The following is a 22,762-nucleotide window of genomic DNA, read 5'->3' as shown; positions in this document are numbered from 1 at the left end:
TGTTCTTTGTTTCTCTTGTTTCAACCACAGGCAGAGCTCAAGCACCTATTCCTGCCTGGCAAAAGCACCCAAGAACGGTACAAAGCAGGAGCAATAAGGAAGAATGTGATCTCTCATACCTGCATGCTGCTTCTGTGAACAGCCATAATACTGCTCAAGTAAGGTGGATTTTTCATAGGCGCTCCACACACCCCCTCCCCATGCCTGGAACAAGTTCTCATGGCCCACTGCTGGCGTGTGACAGGCCAATGGGGCTCATCACAGGCAGGCGTGGGAAGGCCTGGTGACGCCTGCCACAGCAAAGCCTGGCCCCTCAAGGTTGGGGGGCTCCATAGAGAATTGGTGCCTACTCCACTCTGAGTAGGACTAGCATGGGAGGCAACCATATATATGTGTTTGTGTGTGGTGTAAATTTACATAGCAGGAGGAGGGCAAATGAGGGCTGAGAGCAAAAAAAAAAAGGATGAGAGCAAAAAAAGGGGGGTGGGGCAGCTGGTCCTCATCAGGGTCCCTTCCCACTCTACAATACTATATTTCTATGAGAAAGGAGCCAAAAGGGGGAAATTGCTCCCCAAAGGTGTCTTTCCAGGGTGAGAAAGGGTTTAAAGTGAGGCAGGAAAGAGTCGTGCGCCTGGTTCCTGGTTGTGGGCTTTCAATTGGCATCTGGTTGGCTACTATGAGCACAGGACACCGGACTAGATAAGCTACTGGCCTGATCCAGCAGATGCTCATCTCACATTTTTATTTTTTCTTAAGAATAATAGTTGCCATAATTGTGCATGTACAGTAGTCAGTGTACAAGTTAAAAATTAAGCAGGCTGGGCCGGAAGAAGCCTTGCTCATGGAAAAGGCAAAAAGGGGCAACACAAGGAAATGTGGCTTTTCAGGTGAGGAAGCTCTTACCTTTCAACAACTTTATCTCTCAGCTGTAAAATACTTGTTCTGTTGATCAGGAGGTATTGTGCTTCATTTACTAGCGAGAGTGAGGCCCTTACAGCAGAGGTCTCTCCTGAAATACATTCAGTAGAAGGTGATAGTTATTAGAAATACTGAGCACAGTGTAAGGAATCCAGTCTCTATGAAATGCCTCTTATAGCTAAAACAGACACTGTGAAGATGAGGGGGAAAGGTGCTCTTGCTACTTGCACAAGTGTTTCATGCAGTGCACATTTTTCTAGAAAAAGAGGTGCTGGAGCTTACCGCAAACATATCCCTTGTTCTTTTAGAATGGCAATGGCTATTGGAAAATAATATATATGATAAGAATAATAGTGGAGAAAACTGGGTATTGAAACTTGCTTAACCTAAATCATATATCCCAGTTTCCAGCGGCCCTTTAAAGTACGCTTCACGCAGAGTATACGCAGTCAGAAGTTGACCTGGCTAAGAAAACACCACCAAGAGCGTAGGGTATTATCTCCCTTATATGAAACCCCTTACTAGCTGCACACTTGTAAAAGTATGCAGATGAAAATACAAACGGTTGGGTTTCTTTAACTGAAAAACAAACTGAATCTAAAGAGACTTTAAACTAAAGATAAATGCTTTCTCCCACATTCCAAACCCCCCACAAACTCCCACAAAACTCCCATTAAACTACCCAAGAATTAACAGAAACTAGCTTTATAGCAACTCTCATACTAAGATTCAACTGGGAATCTCTTAAACTGAGAACAACTGAGAGAGTGATCTACTTGGAGATGAATCAAACTGAAAGATCTAACTAAGAGATACAGAAGGCTTTCTGGCAGAGCCTTATATACAAGAAGCAAAGCCCACGCCTGTGAGCAATTAACAGAAACACCGGCACCTGTTTCTCTTAAACAGACAGTATTTACATTAGACCTCTAAAGTAACTTGACTATTCAAAAAATCCAACAATGGCGCCCATCTGAGAGGTGCCAGAACTGAGCTCCAGTGACACCCTGGTTCCATGCATGCCATTTCATGCACCAGCATGTCAGCGAATTGGAAGCCAGGCAAGCACACTGCTTATGCACTAATGCTGTACATGAACAAGCCAGCATGCAAGCTGACTGCCTCTATATATGACAGGGCATGTGTTGAATATTTGCACGGCTTGGAGCCAGACTACATGTGATACTCACAAGAACAAACAGCTTAGCTATGTCCCTTGAGAATTCTTATGGCTCACATGCCTATAGGCAGAGAAAGTTGAAGAGGACTAAATTTGCAGTAAATCTCCTATCTCTGCCTTTCTTTCTTTCTTTCTTTCTTTCTTTCTTTCTTTCTTTCTTTCTTTCTTTCTTTCTTTCTTTCTCTCTCTCTCTCTCTCTCTCTCTCTCTCTCTCTCTCTCTCTCTCTCTCTCTCTCTCTCACACACACACACACACACAGAGAGAGAGAGAGAGAGAGAGAGAGGGAGAGGGAGGGACGGAGAGGGGAGCCCACTTTCCTGCTCCCCCAAACTTCTATTGCGAATCAGCTGCTAAACAGAGAAAAGCAAGGATTAAAGGCTCCTCCATCTCTCTGTGTGTCCATCTGATCTCTCCAGCTTTCTCCGACTGTAGATGGTGTGATTTGAAAACTCTTATCAGGCAGAGCCAAAATGTTCTCACATGGTGAGTGAGATGTGTAGTCCCACTCGATTCATACCAGGTAAAAAAAGGTAAAGGGCCCCTGACCATCAGGTCCAGTCGTGTCCGACTCTGGGGTTGCGGTGCTCATCTCGCTCTATAGGCCTGCTTCTGGCGAACCAGAGCAGCGCACGGAAACGCCATTTACCTTCCCGCCGGAGCGGTCCCTATTTATCTACTTCACTTTGATGTGCTTTTGAACTGCTAGGTTGGCAGGAGCTGGGACCGAGCAACGGGAGCTCACCCCGTTGCAGGGATTCTAACCGTTGACCTTCTGATCAGCAAGCCCTAGGCTCTGTGGTTTAACCCACAGTGCCACCTGGGTCCCTTATACCAGGTAAAGATATTAACTAATCCTTAGAAGCTTCAAGAAGATTCTATCTCTTGAAAGGCATGGAAGCATTGCTTGGGGCAATCATCATGAATGAGCACCACTCCTAATATGATTTATCCCTGCCATCCATGAACCCAAACTTCTCCTTACTCTGCATGCATCTCCAAGTCCTCACTCTCCAAATTCATTTTCTGATCTCTTCTCATTACCCATCCAACATCCCATTTACTATTCAATTTATGCACCCTTAACAATCCTGCCCTCCCACTGGCCTGGCCACAACCACTACTTGGTCCATTTGAACTGACTTGGCTCACTTCCATCAGCATCTGACCTCTCATCTGACTCATCACATGTCTCAATTCTAAATCCAGAAACCGAGGGGAAGGTTTCTTGTACCCTGTGTCCATTATAGCTCAAAAGAGGGCATTGTTCTTTGCTTATGCATTAAGAGCAGAGGGGAAAGTGGTAATGCAAAGGAGAAGAGCTACATACAATGAATGTGTTTGGGAAATGCTGGTAATAATATTGTTTTTTCCTGCTTATTCTTGGAAAGCACCCTATGTAAGGATCCCAGCAGCCTTCTATCAAAGCACTAATCCAACCCAGGCATATGCAGCTTCAACTATGCTGGAGCACATAATAACGTGACATAATGTTCAAGTCCTTGGTTTTCTCACAGAAACACACAATTTTCAGTTGCAGGTAGGTAGCCGTGTTGGTCTGAGTCGAAGTTTTTATTTTGGTATGAGCTTTCATGTGCATGCACACGAAAGCTCATACCAAAATAAAAACTTAGTTGGTCTTTAAGGTGCTACTGAAGGATTTTTTTTATTTTGACACAATTTTCAGATATTGTTTTAATTACAATTTTATTTAATAGGATATTCAATATGAATATAGTTTCAGTGATGGTTAGGGAGTGCTAACCATATGTTGTCGGATATAAAGGAGTGCCTCTTATTATGAAACCCAGAAGTTTCCCCTATAAGTAGTGTGGTATTAAAAGTCAGTCCATTGTGTGTGTGCATTTTGTAATTCCAGTGCATCCCATATCACTGGGGCAATTTTGATTTTCATCTATGAAAGAGCATATAAGCTATGTTGACACTTCACATTTGCGGAACTGGGGTGTTCATTTCCTAACAACCATGCAAAACGTATACCTTTTTCATCTTTCTTATTAGCATTTCTTTTGAAGTCTGAACTCTGCCTGATCAGGCGGCACTGCCGGCCAAGAAACGAAGAAAACCAATCAGCCACTCTTCCTCCACAATCGTGTGTCTGCACCCTGTAAGGGAAAGGTGTAAGGAAGTATTCAGAGCTCCCTTTCAGTTGCAAAACTAATGTCAGGCTGGTGGCAATGCATAATTAGATATCTTTTATGCCAGCCACCTACAATCCAGCTGTACCCATTATAACACAGTTTTAGCCGAAAACAGCATTTGGAAGAACTATTTTGTTAATCGAGAATATTACCGTATGTTCTGTTATTTACACAGCACAACTGTAAACCGCTTTATAGATTTCATTGTGTTTCTTCCTATTGTTTCCATTTCAGATGGCTGATTGAGGCTAAGTGATACTTGCATAGCTAGGGTAACAAGTTGGTGAGGTTTGGACACTCAGCCCTGGTTCAGGAAACCAAGGTTTATGGAGCTGGGGGCTGGTGCCACAGTTTGTGCTCTTCTTCCCTCACTTTCTTTGCCCCTAAACCAGGGGTCCCCAGACTTACCTGGCTTTGGGCCGGAGGGCGGGGGAGTGTGCGCCTGTGCGCATGCGCACACACACTTACTGGTGCAGTGGTGCGCTTCCAGGTCGGAAAAAGCGCCGGAAATCGTTTGTGCGCATGCGTATGGGCCTCCCCCGACCCGGAAGTGCACCGGAAATGACCTCTTCTGGGTTGAGAGAGGCCCATACACATGCGCACGAACAATTTTCGGTGCTTTTTTCCAACCTGGAAGAGCGCCACCGCGCTGCGCGCCGTAAGAGCAGGCGGTGGCAGTGGGTGGCGGGGGTCGTCACGGGCCGGATTGGGAGGCCAATTGGGCCGCATCTGGCCCGCGGGCCGTAGTCTGGGGACCCCTGCCCTAAACCCATGCTTGGCTTCAGCATAGAGATCCTGTCTTGCATTAACCCAAAGTTCCAAATTACTTCTCTTCCTTAATATCAGTTAACAATCCAGGATAACAAGTCAGAATCAGATCACATTACACACAGGTCCTGCTATCAAAACATTATCCACATATTCAATGATCTGGACATACAGAATTATGCCCAAACGTGTGGCTGATTCAGATATCCAAAGAGACAGAGTTTTCCCACTTCCTTACTTGTTGGCAGGGACTGGGCGGAGGAGGAATGGTGGAGACCGCCTTCCAGAGAAGAGGAAGACAGTATAGATTTATAACAGGGGTTTGTGGGTGGTCACAGCTCAGAGACAGATGAAGGGGAAAGTTGGGAAATAAAGGGAGGAGGAGGAGGAAGAGGAAGAACCAGGGGGGCAACAGTGTCTTTAGAAAGCATTCCACACTCACCCCCCCACCCCCCGAACCCGGTGAGCCTTGAAAGTAGAAGAGCAAAGAGCTCAAAGACAGAGGGCACTTCTCAACACCCATAAAAGCGGACGGTAAGAACATTCCTTGTCTTTGTATGTTCCTGGGCAACTGGCTGTGGGAGTCGCTGGCAGCAGCCTGACACTTGTTTGTTCTTTGCTGGTTGATGGCAGCCAATTTTGGGCATTTGATGGAGGGGGAGAGAGAGAGATTGGACAAATATCATTCATTTTAATTACGCTCCTATTTTTGAAAGTCTTTTCAGTCCATACTCTATTATAGATATCTTGGAATAAGTTCAGATTTTTAGATGCAATCCATACTCCTAAGTATTTAATTTTCTTTTCCACTTTAATTCCTAAGTAATTTTCCAGTTCTCTCTTTGTTTGGTTATGTATATTCTGAGTTAGTATTTTCATTAAATCTTTCATTTAAATTTTTTATTGTTTTTATTTGAGCAATCTAAACAAATGTATACAGCAATAATTGGTACGTATAGAAAGTAAAAGCAAACATACAGATGTATACACGTCTTAAATAAAATTGATTTACAGAACAAAACTTGTGTCGTGTCATATTTACCTCTCTTTTCTTTCCTATAAAATTTCTTCTTGTCCACTTGTTCTCTCGAACTAGACTTCCTCCTATTTCTCTCTTGGTTTTATTTCCCATCTCACCATTTTCGGTGCCATACTATTTCTTGCCTGAGTATTTTCATTTAATCTTTAGTAATATAAAATTGCTGGCCTGAAGTCCATATCATCTAGGATCTTTGTCATAAAGCTCCATGAAACGTTCTCGAAGGCCTTTTCCAACATCTAGAAACAGAAGCGCTGCTTGCTCCTCCATCCTTTTTTTCCAGATATTCAATTATATTCAAAATATTTCTAATAGATGGCAAAAACCTGCTTGATCTTCACAGATTACTGTATTCAATTGTGTCATCATTCTATTTGCTTTGATATTTGTAAATAATTTATAATTATTGTTTAATAAAGATATTGGCCTGAAATTCTTTGGGTGTATAGTTCCTTGGTCTTGCTTTAGAATTAATCCTACGAATGCCTTTTTCCACAAAGGTGGGATTTCTTCCCCTTGAAGAATTTGGTTCATTACCTCCACCAGTGGTTGAGCCAGTATTCCTTGGAAGATTTTGTAGTACATCAAGGATACTCCACCAGGTCTAGATGATTTTGATAACTTAGCAAGGTTATCGGGGCGTTAAGATTTTCAGTTTGTTCTTTGGTGAAGTGTGCTGTAGTCATGCTGGCCACATGAGCTGGAAAGCTGTCTGTGGACAAAAGCAGCTCCCTCGGCCTGAAAGCGGAGATGAGCACCACACCCCAAAGTCAAATTTGACTGGACTTAACCGTCCAGGCGTCCTTTACCTTTAACTGTGAAAGTTAGTTCAGATACAAGGATCTGCCCTATATTTTCTGCTGCAAAGACAGACTCTCCATACCTATCCTCCTTTAAGCACAACTTTGACTCCCTTGCCATCTAAATATGTTTCAAAGAGGTTTTTTCAGAGGAAGAGTGGGATATTATTATAGTAATAATAATAATAATAATAATAATAATAATAATAATAATAATACACCACCCATCCCCGATACAGGGCTGCTTTCAGATCTAAAAGTTGTGTAGTTCTTTATCTCCTTGACATCTGAGGGAGGGTGTTCCACAGGGAGGAACACCTCCCTGGCTTGTCTCCAACTACTAACACTTTAAAATAATGTTTCATTTTTTTGTCTTTATGGTTTTAGCAGTGATGAGCATTAAACATGACACATAAACATTCAACACAAACGGTTCTAAGGCACTGTTATTTAATGTCACCTCTTTGCCGTACATGTACCCAGTCTACATGTGAATAAATGAAGTCACCTATCACTGCAGCACTTCCAGTTTTGGATGCCTCCTTGATTTCATTCTTCATCTCAAGATCACCCTAAGCATTTTGGTCAAGGCAACAATAGCACGCCCCAAGTACTAAACTACTCTTTTCACCCAGTACTGCCACCCATAACAATTTTGTGGATATGTCTGCCCTTTTTACAATTTCTAGTTTGTTGGACTCTGTATCTTCTTTCTTTTTTGTTGTATCTGTATCTTCTTTGTTTCCTGCTTGGCAGGGGGTTGGACTGGATGACCCTTGTGTACAGAGTGAAATCATTCTTTTCTGTCCTTCCTTATAATCCAAAGATTTTGGATACATCCTTAGATGTATCCAAAGATAACCATACTCCTCTGGTTCTCTCCAAAGCCCTACTAAGCCTCTTAAACACAAATAATAGTGTTACATCCAAACACAGCTACTGTGCTCATACGGATTAATCATGGCTCCTCTTCACCCACGCCCTCTACACTGGGAAAAAGACCATTGGTTTCCACCAACACAGTGTCCTTTCTCTTGGCAGATCAAGATGAGCAGGAGACAGCAAAGGTTGCAAGGTTTTTAGCTGGGGCAATCAGAATAAGATCCACTATTTGACTATTGATTCAAAACCCTAAAATGTATTTTAGATAATTGACTTTTTATTTCTATTCTTTGTATATCATTTGTTGTTGTTTAGTCGTTTAGTCGTGTCCGACTCTTCGTGACCCCATGGACCATAGCACGCCAGGCACTCCTGTCTTGCACCGCCTCCCGCAGTTTGGTCAGACTCATGTTGGTAGCTTTGAGAACACTGTCCAACCATCTCGTCCTCTGTCGTCCCCTTCTCCTAGTGCCCTCAATCTTTCCCAACATCAGGGTCTTTTCTAGGGAGTCTTCTCTTCTCATGAGGTGGCCAAAGTATTGGAGCCTCAGCTTCACGATCTGTCCTTCCAGTGAGCACTCAGGGCTGATTTCCTTCAGAATTGATAGGTTTGATCTTCTTGCAGTCCATGGGACTCTCAAGAGTCTCCTCCAGCACCACAATTCCATATCATATTGTATATCATATTGTTGTTTTATTGTTATTGCTGATGGCTGACGCAAATAAAGATTCATTCATTCATTCCACCAACACAAGCTCTGTGGCTTCACTCCCTGCACACACACACCCCTCACCTGTGTGAGCAGACTTTACTCTGGCAGGTCTGCGTCAGACTTTCACTGTCTTCTTCCAAGGATAAAGAAATGGGATCCATCCCTACATAAAGAGTTATAGAAAACATTATTCATACAGTATATCCATTTTTAATAGAATTGAATAAAATGATCCAAGTCATGGGCTTCTGTAAACCAAATGCTTGCCTTGAAAATTCTTCACCTAGAACCTGAGAATGCATGTTGTGGTGGATTGAGGCTGTAAGCATATAGGTGGACCTGTGCAACTAGGAAGTATAGATCACCTGTTTGAGGCTTATGGGGGACTGATTCCAGCCAGTCCACAATCCTCAATAAGGGGGGAATGGTCTCTGAGCTAACAGCACTGACCATCTTGGAGATCCCTACATGCATCTATGAACAAGAATGTCTGGATTTAAGCTTCAATGTTTTTAGTGGCATTTTGAAAGGGTTCTGGGCAGAAGTTGGATGCAGATAGATTGTTAACTCCCTGCAAACCACAGTTTGGAAAACAGAATCCTTGTCAGCAAGTACATTCTGCCACTCTTTCTTTGCTGGAATTTAGTGTTGCACACATCCAGTGTTCTGGCTCCCGCTCCAAAACATAGCAGCAGATGTAAGTATGTACTTGTAAGTTAAGGAAGTGATCTTTATTGATGGAATAATGGTACAGACTCAATAGCAAAAAATAAACTGATCCAGACACCTCATAAGGGAAAGGACAGTCTCAAAAAGGATACTGTATAGTTGAAAAATAATTTGTAAAAGGGCAAGCAAAATGATCGAGGGGGTGAAGCAACTCCTCTATGAAGCATATGGGACCTTTTATTTTAGAGGAAAGGTGAGTAAAAGGTGACATGTTAGAAGTTTATAAAATTGTGCATGGTGTGTAGAAAAGTCCCCGTCCCCCCATAATGCTAAAACTCATGGACATCCAATGAATGTTGGACGATTTAGGTCAAATTTTTAAGAAAATGACTTCTTCATGTCATAGTCCAACTATGGCACCTGCTCCCCCAAGAGGCAGCTTGGATGGCTTGAAAAGAGGTTGTTGTTGTTGTTGTTGTTGTTGTTATCATCCTTTATCAACATTAGAAACACATTACAAAACATCAACAATAAAAAACAAAATAAAAACATAGTAAAAAACATACTGGCAGACATTCCAAAAATTAAATAATCATCTGGATACATAAATTGTTGAGCTTATGGGGTGGGGGGTGGGGCTGCAAAGGTTGCACATGGTTCTTGACAACAAAACTGTATCTGCCCCTCTGCCTTCAGCTCCTCCTGTTCAGTCCCTCTGGCTAGTCAAAGGCCTCCCTCCTGCCTGGCGAGGTTCTGAGCTCCTCTAGAGGAACAGAGGAGACACCTGGAGTCAGAAGAGGAGGACCTCTCTTCTCCATCCCTGGGTCTACCAGCCCCAAATCTACTGCTTCTTCCTTCTCCTCATGTGCCATCTGGGGCTGTCAAACCATGCCAGGTTTGACATACACATTCCTGAGGCCAGCTTCTGTAATGCAAACTATCATTTGCTACAGGAGCTAGCATTACATCTGTGCTAGATCAAAATGGTACAGCATAGCTTCGATACAGAAATATATTTTTGTTCCTGCAGGTGGCTCCAAATGATCATTAAACAAGGATATAGCAGAGTTTTGTGCAACCTTGATCCCCACAGCACGCTTGCACAATTTTAGCTTTTAGTAACTTCATTCCCTCTGTATTTCATACATTGGAATAGGCAGAAATTTCCTGCAGCCCTGATAGCTGCAGCCTATGAAAAGCAGTCTTATCCCAATTATGTCACCTCTAATAAATGAGAATATAGGCTTCTTTTAAGAGGGGGAAAGAGAAGTTCGAAAGGAAGCAAATACTTGACATTTTAAAATATGTTTTCGAAAAATATTCACTAGGAAAAATGAGGGCACACCAAAACATTTTTGCATGCACAAAGACATCTTCTCAGGTTAAAAACAGGGGTTCCCAACAAAATTTTCTCGAGGACCCCTCATCGAGCCGCTATTGTGACAAGGACCCCCATTAATTCCTAATCCTAAAATTAAAAAGTGAGAGCCAAATTAAGAGTCTTTTTATATTTTATATTTATACATTTTTTACAGTTCTTCCCCTTCATCTGTAGGCCTTTGTCGTTTTAACAAACCACTTTTTAACCGACGGTCCATTTTTAACTACGCGAACTGTAGCTTCCACGAAAAACAACGCTTTGTTTACAAACACTACTGTTTTGCAAAGAGGCAGCGCGCGCCAGGGAGGAGGGAGGGGAATGGAGAAGACAGGGTACCTGCGCAGTAGCGCACAAATGAAGCCGACGCGCGCAAAGCATCTTGGGGAGGTGAGCATTAGTAGAATGCGCGCACTGCCTCTTTGCAAAACAGTAGTGTTTGTAAAGCGCCGCCTAACAGCATACAGCAGAACTACTGCCTCTATCTAATTCTAATTTTGCGCTAGACTCTGCTCATGCAGGAAGCGGCCAAAACAAAAAATCTGTTATCATACGAAATATATTTAATATATTTTTTATTCTAATAGCATCTTGCGGACCCCTCTGGCATAGCTCGCGGACCCCTGGGGGTCCCCGGACCACCTGTTGGGAACCACTGGGTTAAAAAGAATTGGGGGGGGGAATCAACTCGAACTGTCTCAACTGTAATTTTCCCTTCTGGAAAAAATGAACTGCGGGAATGTAGATGCTGAAATGCTTTATGAGATAAGAGAAAAATGTGAATGGTATTGGATGTGGTTAATTGAAAATAATCTTACCTGGCAAAACAAATTATTTTACTATCTTGGGGACACATATTTGAGTACTTCATTAACCCAAAGAGATTTTAATTTCAACTGAATAGCAGAGGCATCATCTCAGAAAATATCAGGATAAAAGCAACAAGGCCATCTCCCAAAACTTTCTCATTCCAATGCTGTGTTTTATCCTTTAAAAAGGTAAAGGTAAAAGACCCCTGACAGTTAAGTCCAGTCGCGAAGGACTCTGGCGTTGCAGCGCTCATCTCGCTTTACTGGCCAAGGGAGCCGGTGTTTGTTTGCAGACAGTTTTTCCGGGTCATGTGGCCAGCATGACTAAGCTGCTTCTGGTGAACCAGAGCAGCGCATGGAAACTCCGTTTACAGTGGTGCCTCGCTAGATGAATTTAATTCGTTCCACGGGTCTTTTTTTATAACGAAAAATTCGTCTAGCGAATCCCATAGGAATGCATTGATTTTTTTTGCCCATAGGAACGCATTAATTGAATTTAAATGCATTCCTATGGGAAACCGCGATACGCTAGACGAATTTTTCGTAAAACGAATTCGTCTAGCGAGGCAACCTCCACTAGAAAAAACCTTTCGTTAAGCGGAAATTTCGTTAAGCAGGGCATTCGTTAAGCGAGGCACCACTGTACCTTCCCGCCGGAGTGGTACCTATTTATCTACTTGCACTTTGATGTGCTTTTGAACTGCTAGGTTGGCAGGAGCTGGGACCGAGCAACGGGAGCTCACCACTGCCAACCTTCTGATCAGCAAGCCCTACCTAGGCTCTGTAGTTTAACCCACAGTGCCATCCGCTGTGGGTTAAACCACACAATAGATAACATACTTGGTATCTATTATTTGATTTGCAACAACAGAAATTCTCAGCAGGGCATGTCAAAAACACTAGTAATTTGTGATACTACATATTTTACTGAAACCACCTAACAATGAAAGGATAATGAAGATTTGCATACCAACCTTCTGCTCTGATGATCATCACATTTTGCTCCAGGTCAATAAAGGGCTGCACAAGGCACAGTCTTGGTTCCTGCTTTTGAGTGATGCAAACTCCATTGTGATTTGCAACCATGAAGCTACGATCATACAGCAAACCTTTATTTCCAATGGGCCATTGCATCACCTGATGGGAAACAGACCACTTCTCACTTAGTAAGTCTTTAAACTATACAGATGTGCACAGATGCTGAGCGAAGAAATGGAAAAACAGAACTATTCATGACTACCTGATAATCAAATGAGTTTAAAATGATAGGTATTTACTTCTGGTTTTAAAATAGAGACTTTTAATAGTCAATACCTCATTGCAAGAGCTGAAAAGATATGATAGCATACTATTTGTCAACAGCAAACAGGATTAATAGACTATGGTACATCTCAAATTTCTCTGGGTTCAGGGAAGAAGTCCTTCTGAAATCATGAATGTCTAGGGGAAATTTAGCGCCAATGTTCTAGAGCAGGCATGTCCAACTTTCAAGAGACTGAGATCTACTCCCACTATAAAAAAACTGGCAGTGATCTACCAAAGTTGTTGAGCTTTTTTTGGGAAGCCAAAGTTGTTGAGCTTTGCAATCGACCTGTTGGACGTCCCTGTTCTAGAGGATCAGTTTCCCACTGCAACCCCAGCTTTTTTCTGCTGGAGGATAGAACCTGTGCAGGAATTTGGAATGCCACAAATTCCAAAACATATTTTGGGAGAATATTTTTATTTAGAATGCATTTTTAATACATTATGTTTTAATATATATGATGTTTTATTGATTTTATAACTGAAATTGATCTGAGTTTATTTCTTACAAAGAAAAGCAATATATAAATTATCAACATAAATAATCAAAGTAATATACAAATTATCATCATAAAAATAAATGTAACAAGTACAAAACAGAGATTATCCTTGGACTAATAACTTAGAGGAAAGACTTGGTAAAATTTGGGAAGTTTGGAATGGTTTAAGGCAGTGGTTTTCAACCAGTGTGCTGTGGCTGGCCTCTTTTTCTCTTTCCTTCCCTCCCTCTTCTGATGCCCTCTCATGTCTCTGCCTCCCAAAGGCTTGGGGGGGTGGGAGTTAAGAGACCAGGAGCAGCAGCAGAGGCTGCCCAGAGGCTGGTGAGGGAACACTCCACAAGGGAGGGTGTTTGAAAAAGGGTGAGGGGCTGTCGGCTCTGCAGGCAAGGGGTGACAACACGACTGGGCTCCTGAGCCTCACAAGGGAGCTGCAGAAAGAATGTAGTTGGTTAAGGGAGCCGTGGACTCAAAAAGGTTGGAAACCTCTGGTTTTAGGGCAGGCCCTCCAGATGTTTTGGACTACAATTCCCACCTTCCCCAACCACTGATCCTGTTAGCTAGGGATCATGGGAGTTGTAGGCCAAAACATCTGGAGGGCCGCAGTTTGGGGATGCCTGTTTTAGGACATGGGTCCTTCCCCAGCGGCAGAATCCAGTGGCTGAATGCACTTTATTGTGTTAGGCAGCAGGCTCAGGGCCAAGAGAAGCTGCAGTAAGGCCACTCTACCTGGATTGTTGCCCTTATCCTATATAATAAAGTCCCTGTGTCTCTGCGTCCAGATTCTGTGTGTCCCTAGGTTATTGCGCATGTGCCCCAGGGACACAGGGATTGGAGGCAGAGACAACCGCCAACCGCCGCTCTGAAGTCCCGTCTCATGCTGGAGGTGTGCTGCGAGGCGGCGGGGGAAGAGAAGCGCTCCTCCCCCCCCGCCGCCTTGCCACGCACTGCCAGCATGGGACAGCGCTTCCTCGGTGAAGGCAAGCAGGCGAGCTGTCTGCCTGCTTGCCGTAGCCGAGGAAGTCGAAGCGGCAGCGGGCAATTCGGCTGGGGGACTGGCTTGGCGGCGGCGGGAAGAAGGGGAGTCTCCCCTTCTTCCCGCCACCGCCAAGCCAGTCCCAGAGCCGAAGTATGGCGCGGTGGGGGTTTTCGCCGTTTGCCTCCCCCTGGGGGGAAGGCAAACGGCGAAAAGCCCCCGCTGCGGAGTTGCTGGCTCTGTCGGGTGTGGGGGAGGGAGAAGCAGAAGATCCGATCGGTCTTCGGCTTCTCCCTCCCCCCCCCCGCCCAACAGAGCCGGCATTTGGCTCTGTCAGGCGGGGGGAGGGAGAAGCAGAGGATCGGATTGCTTCTTCCTCCCCCCACCCGACAGAGCCGGCAACCTCTGTGCTTTCTGTCAGCGGTGAGAGGGGGAGGAACGAACGGAGAGAAATGGCTGCTTTCTCTCTGTTCGTTCCTCTCCCCTCACCGCCGACAGAAAGGGCTGTCGGCGGCGGGAGGAGAGGAAGGAAGGAGGAGAAAGGGCTGCTTTCTCCTCCTTTGTTCCTGTCTCCCTGCCGCTGACAGCAAGGACAGGTCCCAGGGTTCGGAGAAGCGCTGCGCAAGCGCTTCTCCGAACCCCGGGATGTTCTAGCGCCCGTTATTGAACGGGCTGAAATACACTAGTTAGGAATAATTAGACTGCAGCTGCCAGACTGGTGACTGGGAGTGGCCATTGGGACCATATAACACCAGTCCTGAAAGACCTACATGGGCTCCCAGTACATTTCCAAGCACAATTCAAATTGTTGGCACTGACCTTTAAAGCCCTAAACACCCTCAGCCCAGTATACCTGAAGGAGTGTCTCCACCTCATTGTCTAGCCAACTCTGAGGGTCTTCTGGCGGTTCCCTCACTATGAGAAGCCAAGTTACAGGGAACCAGGCAGAGGGCCTTCTCGGTAGTGGCGCCCGCCCTGTGGAATGCCCTCCCATCAGAGGTCAAGGAGATAAACAACTGGTTGACTTTTCAAAGACACCTGAAGGCAGCCCTGTTCAGGGAAATTTTTAATGGTTAATGTTTCACTGTGTTTTTAATATTTTGTTGGGAACAGCCTAGAGCAACCTAGTCAGAGGGGCAGCTAATAATAATAATAGATGATAGGTAGGTAGGTAGGTAGGTAGGTAGATAGATGATAGATAGATAGATAGATAGATGATAGATAGATATAAGAAAGAAAGAAAGAAAGAAAGAAAGAAAGAAAGAAAGAAAGAAAGAAAGAAAGATTTGGCTTTTCAGCCACAATATTGAAAACAGGATTGCAGGGCACTATACAAAATTATAAATATTACATAATTTAATGTTATCTGGATAATTGTCCCCGTGTTATAGAAGTGGGCCCTTCAACAAAATCTTGAAGCACTGAGTGTTTTTGTTCAGGGTTCCAGCGACTCCACTGTCCTTCCTGCTGGAGTTGCAGGACATTCTTATTCCTGCAGACAGTCAGCATTCTAGGCCCATTGATCAGGCTCTATCCTCAATGGCCACCATGCTGTTTTTCTCATTTTGTTTTGATTTTTTGCAGAAGGGGGGTGGAGAAACCTGTGCCCAGTCTCAGGTACATTAAAGTCTTTGATTTCTCCACTGACATCTATGGGCAGCATAGGATATTTTAATGCAGCTTTTTTGTGTGAATGAAGAAACAACATATCCTGATTTCTCTCCTCCCTCTTTTGATATCTATGTGTCTCCCCTCCCCCTGCCCCTTTTCCAGACACTCTCTTCTGTTCTCCCACCCACTCCCACTCGCCAGTTTCCACCCTCTCAGTCAACATCCTGTACCAGTAAGTTCAGAACCTATCAGCCCTGTTGAATCAGATCAATGGCCCATCTAGTCCCATCCAATGGCCAGCTACTGGTTGAAAGCAAAACCTGAACACACTCTCTCCACCTGTGATTCACTTATTCAGAGACATACTCCCTCCAACAACAGAGGCAGAATACAACCATCATGGCTAGCAGCCATTGAGAGCCTTATCCTCCCCTGAATTTGTCTCTTTTAAAAGCCATCCAAGTTAGTGACCATCTATTCTTGTGGGAGTGAATCTTTCAAATGCCCACCTTGGTTAATGGTTACGTCTGTTCTTAAAATAGTTTTAGGTGTTTTGCTGTTTTTAGATGTTTGCAACAGTTTTTAAGCAGGTTTTTAAAATTATTTTAAAAATTGTTTTTACAGTGGTACCTCACTTTACAAACTTAATCCGTTCCTGAAGTCCGTTCTTAAACCACAACCGTTCTGAAACCAAAGCGTGCTTTCCCACTGCCGGTGCCTTTCCACTGTTCGGATTCTGTTCTTAGACCGAGGTAAAGTTCTCAAACCAAGACACTACTTCTGGTTTTGCAGAGTTCGTAAACCAAATAGTTTGTAAACAGGGCTGTTCTTAAACCAAGGTACCACTATATTTTGTTTAAAGTGTTTGCTGCCCTGAACTCTTTTGGGAGGAACAGCAGAATATAAATTCAATAAACAGGAAAACAAATTGGAGTGGGGGAGGGGCAGGAGAGAGACTTGATACTGGAGCAGCTTCTGCCTGGATTTGAAGAAAGGCCTAAAAAGCATTCTGTGCTATGTTGTATATATTCACTAAAAACAAAAACAAAAAAATGCCAGAAAAAGTTCTTGTCTTCCTCCTTCCTTTTTAACAGCCACCCCTTTCTCCTGCATGTTATCCGACAAACATACCGGAAGATTTAATTTCCCCCCCAAAAAATGATGCCAAGCTAATAAAGCAGATTTTAACAAGAAAGATAAAGCTCGGCACAGTGGCGAGGTGTTGAAACAGCCTGAGGAAGTTCCATTAGAATATCCTGTTTTATTATTTGGCAAGGAGGTAGTGAAAAAGGTCGACTGATTTATTCAGGAAAATGTAAAGAGAACAATATTATAATTCATCTTAGACCTGGGAGCACTTAAAAATTAAAATAAAATCTAGTGCACAGTGATCTCAGCGAGTCTAAAGTATTTATTGCATCCGAGATTAAATACTCTTTTATTTATGTAGTCTTGAGCAAATATGTGTAGCCTGAAACCTGCTGTTACGACGAAGTTATTAATGTTTAAAATTTACCTTTTTTATTCTGCAGCATTTACAATGCAAAATCCATGCACTTTAAACGTGTGTGTGTGTGTGTGTGTGTGTGTGTGTGTGTGTGTGTGTGTTCATGGAATCATTTTCTCCATTGCTGATGTCCAGTCCCATCACTACTGTAGTCAAAACAGATTCACCCATACAGGCATGGCTACAGATGAGGAATTTGGAGCTGAAAGAGTTGATTGGCACTGAGCCCTGCTGGGATGAGCCGCACGAGGGGGTTACCCCACTGGGATTCCCTTCCTCACTATTCTTCCCACCCACCACAGGTCAACTTGAGTGGTGGTTGGGACCACCTGTCAGAGAACGGGACTCTCTGACAGGCAGAGACGAGACAGATACAGTGGAAGGAGGGAGAGAATTCCTAAGAGAATTCGACCTTTGCGCCCGCAGAGAAAGACGGAGAGACACAGAGAGCAGGAATCCAGCTGCAAAGCTCAGATAGTGACACAGACACAGGAATTGTGGGAGTGCAGTAATTTTTCCTGTTGGGGGAAAAGGGGGAGGAGTTCAGTTCCAGCAACTGTGTCATCGAAGGAGGACTGAAATTACGGTAGCTGAGCTCCAACCGGGGCTTTTTAAATGGCCAGTAAATCTGAAATACTTAACTGCCAGAGTCGTCTCATGTGTGTGGGAGAGACCCAAGCCTGACACCACCTTCCTTGTCAATCATCTGACAGCATAAAGAGCTGATTGGGCTTCCGGTCCGTTGCGCTGGTGCAGTAGGACACAGGGACTTCGCGCTCCGAAGTCCCTGGCTTCGTGGAGGGGGGGGGGAAGTCCGCAGAGCGAGCGGACTCCCCAAAAAAACACCGGGTAGAGTGTCCCGGTGACATAGCACCCAGCTGCTTGCTCCAGACGCAATTCCTCCGCTGCCGAGAGCTCCGTAGAGCGATCGAGAGCCAGCGGAGTGGAGTCACGGGAGCCATTTTTGGGTCTCATCTTACCTCCGTGAAGTGAAGCTCCGAGTCCTCAGCCTGCAAGCGGCGGATTCTTCCAAGAAAATAAAAGACTTTTCCAAAGTAAGTCAAATCTCTATTTGGACTTTAAAAATTCCAATTTTGAAGACAGGAAGAGATTTCAAAACAACGGAAGCCGATCTCTTCCAAATGGTCAATCAGGAGGCGCATTAAATATCCTCAAGTCGAAGGGGGAAAAGTTTTTTCTAGATTAAGGACCCGAGAGAAAGACTTTTCAAAACCTCCCCAGCCCCCGGTGTCGATACCCCTTGAGGTTCAGCAGTAACAAAGGGGAAGATGTTTTGACAGCTGTCAAAAGCTGTCAAATTGCTAAAAGGATTAAGAAAGTCGATTTTATTGTTGTGGACTATAAAAACTGACTGAAGAGGATTTAGAAGTAATTCAATGGGAATTTAAATTTGAACTGTGATGAAGTTAAAGACAAAGGGAAAGACCAGCCAAGATGGAGCCGACAACGTGGTAGAGAGGAATTTTCCAGTACCCTTTGGCCCTTATCTCTGGTCTGCCTGTGGCTAAGTGAAGTATGAAAACAAAGTTTTCTCGAGCCTTCCAGGAGGCAGTGCTGAACTATCTACAAATATGGGAAGATATTTACAAGGAACGCCAATGTTTGAATCCAACAACAATGGAGAATGAGGTGCAAGATCAAGATTTAGAGGACAATTTTGAGACTGAGATTGTGTGCGAGGAGCAACAATTTGACAATTTGGAGACTGATTTGGACCCAAAAAAAAATGTGTTGGATGATGAAAAACAAAGACTTGAACAAGGAGACGAGGCCGACAAGGAGAGGCAAAGTGAAGAGAAGACTGAAGGAAATGAAAATCCTGGAGGGATTGAAATGGGGAGTGGAGTTAGTGAGGGGGGGGGGATAGGCAGGAAGAGGGGGGAGCAAAGGCCTGGAAGTGGAAGTGGGAAAGATCTGGTGTGGGGTGAAAACTTTAGTTTAAGGTTATTTTTCTGGTGGATGAATGACGGTTTCTGAATCTTGGCTTGCTAAAGGATATGCTGATCCAATTGGGGGAAGGGACATCGGGAAGGGGGAAGGAGAGAGTTTTAAAAGTTTAGGGTTAAGAGTTTTCTGGAGGGAGTAGAAGAATGGCTGAGGAAACATGTTAGAGTTTGTTTTTAATATTTTTGGTGAGCAGACAGAGGTTTGGGTAGAGATCTGCCTGGCTCCCTCTCTCTACTCTCTGCACCCAGTGGCAGGGGGTGTTTTGGGGGGAGGGGGAGGGGTGGAAGGAAACCCAGACACAAAAATGGAACCTTTTGACTGCTGAACCCCTCGAGTTACCCTAGTGGCAGGAGGGGACTCGGAGGGGGGCAGCATGAAGAAGGAGGAGGATTAAGTTAATATGATAAGAATAAGATTTTGAATTAGAACAGAAAACCCGCCATAATCAATTGATGAAGTTAGGAAATCCAGGAGGACGAGAACCGGGGAAGCCGCAAACAAACTGTGATGAGAATAAGATATTGAATTTATATTTTTTTCTTTTCCCTTTTTCTTTTTTCTTGTTTTTTTTTCCCCTATCTGTTGTTTTGTTGTTAAGCAAAGTGATATTGAAGAATTAGCTGGGGGATAAACCAAACCCCAGAGATTTTCCGCCTATGTCCTCTCAGTGGCAGGGGGGGGATGAGGGGGGAGGAGGGAGGGGGGAGGTCAAACCCAGCTTAAAATGGACCCCTTTGTTTCCCAATGCCCATGGGTATCACTGGTGGCAGAAGTGGTCTTGTGGGTGGAGGGAAAATGAAGGGACTGAGCTTATTTTGTATGTGTTGTATGTTTTGTCTTTACAAAATTAATAAAAATTATTATAAAAAATAATAATAAAAAAGAGCTGATTGGCACTGAAAATACATATGCAGAGGAAGGTGTTGTAACCACTGCTAAGCTGATTGAGAGTTTACAGAGACCACATTTGAATTTGACAGGTATAAATCACCTGACATGATTAAGACATCAGGTGATTGGCAGGTGAATGGTCCAGCCCATGTGTCAAAGTTTGCCCATATGGGAGATTTAGGAATCTGGCCAACTAGCCCAAGGGCAGTTGTCCACCCTTGATTTAGGGATCAAAATTTATAGCAGTTGTACCTTTTGGAAGTTAGGTTTGGCAAGGATACTTAAATTATATAATCCACATGTTGTTGTTCCTCCCCTTCTTAATTTTCATTTTATTCATTTTTAAATAAAATGAAAGTTTGTACAGTACTTATTTTTTGCAAACATTTGTAATTCTTATTTTGAAGATTGCAGTGGTGTCTATTGCAGTGGTGTGCAGTGATTTTTTTTTTGTAGGGGAACAATTAGGGCCAGAAGTGTCAGTTTGCGAGGCCGATAGTTCTGTGTAAGTGTCTATAATTCATGTACAGTGAATGGGGCTTCCACCCTCTGCAGGGTGGAAAAACAATTCCTTTGATAACCAACAGCTAATCTATTTTTTGTTGTTCTGGAGTAAGGTTCCATATGATTAGGAAGTAACCTGGTAGTACTATGAGTTACTATGGCTTTACTGAATTATTTTGATGAATTTGTTGTTTGCTTTATATCCTATGGTGTTTGCGATTACAGTGATTGCAATATTTGTTGTTTCTTAACGCTGTTGTGATTAGTGTGAGACACTTCAACATTAATTGCTGGAAAAGCAGAATACAAATACTAAATCAACTCAACTGGGGAAAATGGGGTTCTAGACAGTTGGCCGGATGGCTTCTTGCCTGGGGTGTCTAGCTGCCTGCTTGGGTAGTTGGGCTGCTGGCTCCTGGACTTCTGTGACATAACTTCTTCCTCCCTGATTCAAGTTGTGAGTATACCAGAACTACATGGACTCCAATACCATATTCAATAGAACAGCAACTGGGGCCATGCTGGGAACCAGAAATGCATTTCCCCTTCCTCCATGTGTGGCCTGCTGGATGGGGCCATGACTCAAGCCATGTGGGAATGTGAAAATAAATATATTTCATTTATCTCCTGCCTTTCTTCCATCATTGATCCCAAACTTCTGGTTCCCAGGCAGCTTCAGCATGTGTCTGAGTCAAGGTTGGCATACTTGAGCTAAACTCGTGCTATTAGTACTTAGTGAAGAAAACCATGGAGAAATAGGGAAAGCTTTAAGCTGCTAAAATCCTTATTTGCATATGCAAATATGGTTATACTTATTTATCGGTTACTTAATGTGTTATCCCCCATTAAAGCCAGTACAATTAAGTCACGTGATTTTATGCAGCAGTTTGTGAATCCTTAATGTGGTATCCAATATGTTATATGAGATCCCTTATACCATAACACAAAGGTAGGCCTACAACACTAGGTCATAGGGTAGAAATTGTTTTTTAAAAAACAACTATTAAACTTAAACCTAAGACAAGAAATAAAGAGCAAATAGTTAAACGTACAGTGAGGGGGGGGAAGTATTTGATCCCCTGCTAAATTTGCCCGTTTCCCCTCTGACGAAGAAATGACCAATCCATAATTATAATGGTAGGTTTATTGTAGCTGTAAAGGTAAAAAGATAAATGTTTACAAATTTATCTGGGCAACAATGACCCAAAACAAATGGCCAAGACAACAAAGGAGTGGCTCAGGAAGAAGCACATTAAGGTCCTGGAGTGGCCTAACCAGTCTCCAGACCTTAATCCCATTGAAAATCTGTGGAGGGAGCTGAAGGTTCAAGTGGCTACACATCAGCCTCGAAATCTTACTGACTTGGAGAGGATCTGTAAAGAGGAGTGGGACAAAATACCTCCTGAGATGTGTGCAAACCTGGCGGCCACCTACAAGAAACGTCTGACCTCTGTAATTGCCAACAAGGGTTTTGCCACCAAGTACTAACTCATCTTTTGCAAAGGGATCAAATGCTTATTTCACTCATTATAATGCACACCAATCTCTGACTTTTATCTTCTGGGTTTCTGGGGTTTTTTCCTGTTGTTCTTCTGTCTCTCACAGCTACAATCAACCTACTATTAAAATTATGGACTGGTCATTTCTTTGTCAGAGGGCAAATGGGAAAATTTAGCAGGGGATCAAATACATTCCCCCCTCACTGTAATATGTGGTGTGCTGCAGCACAAATGGATGCCTTCATCTGCCCCAACAGCAACAAAACATGTCTCGCCCCATATCGGTCTCTACAGCCACATAGCAGGTGCTGCAACCTTCCATACAGTTTGGCCTCACAAAGGCACACTCCTCCATTGTCTCCTGAGACAGAAATGTATACAAACTACTAGCCTAGTGTAAAGCCCCCTTCCTAAAAGCACAGTTCATCTCTAACACATTAATTTTTGACACCCCCCCTCCCATGTAAGCTTTATTGGAAACACAACTTTTACCACGGCAAATAAAGCTGGCTTTATTGAGTGATTGTTGCATGTATATAAAATTAATCTGAATAATTCATGCAGATTGCAGAATTCAGCTTCATTTCTTTTAAAAAGAAAACTTTGCAAATTCTGCCAGAACCACCAGTACCTGTATGTAAATATTTGCAAAGTCATTTGCATAACTCTGCCCTCAGCAGTTGCTTTGCTA

At 43.5% G+C, this 22,762-nt stretch overlaps 1 protein-coding gene across 1 annotated transcript in view; it reads right to left on the bottom strand.

The window, feature by feature from the left end:
• Window positions 1-22,762, bottom strand: part of MOCOS (molybdenum cofactor sulfurase) — an 87,832-nt gene that overhangs the window by 8,788 nt on the left and 56,282 nt on the right. The window contains exons 9-12 of the mRNA XM_035135079.2: window positions 12,291-12,453; window positions 8,542-8,623; window positions 4,098-4,222; window positions 904-1,009 (exon numbers count right to left, since the gene is read on the bottom strand). Of these exons, the coding sequence (XP_034990970.1) occupies window positions 904-1,009; window positions 4,098-4,222; window positions 8,542-8,623; window positions 12,291-12,453 (476 nt within the window). The remainder of the gene's footprint in view (window positions 1-903; window positions 1,010-4,097; window positions 4,223-8,541; window positions 8,624-12,290; window positions 12,454-22,762) is intronic.

This window comes from Zootoca vivipara, chromosome 13 (assembly GCF_963506605.1).
Source record: "Zootoca vivipara chromosome 13, rZooViv1.1, whole genome shotgun sequence".
NCBI classification, from domain to species: Eukaryota; Metazoa; Chordata; class Lepidosauria; order Squamata; family Lacertidae; genus Zootoca; species Zootoca vivipara.
The sequence above is the reverse complement of the archived record's forward strand: the minus strand, read 5'-3'. Positions and strand labels throughout refer to the sequence as shown.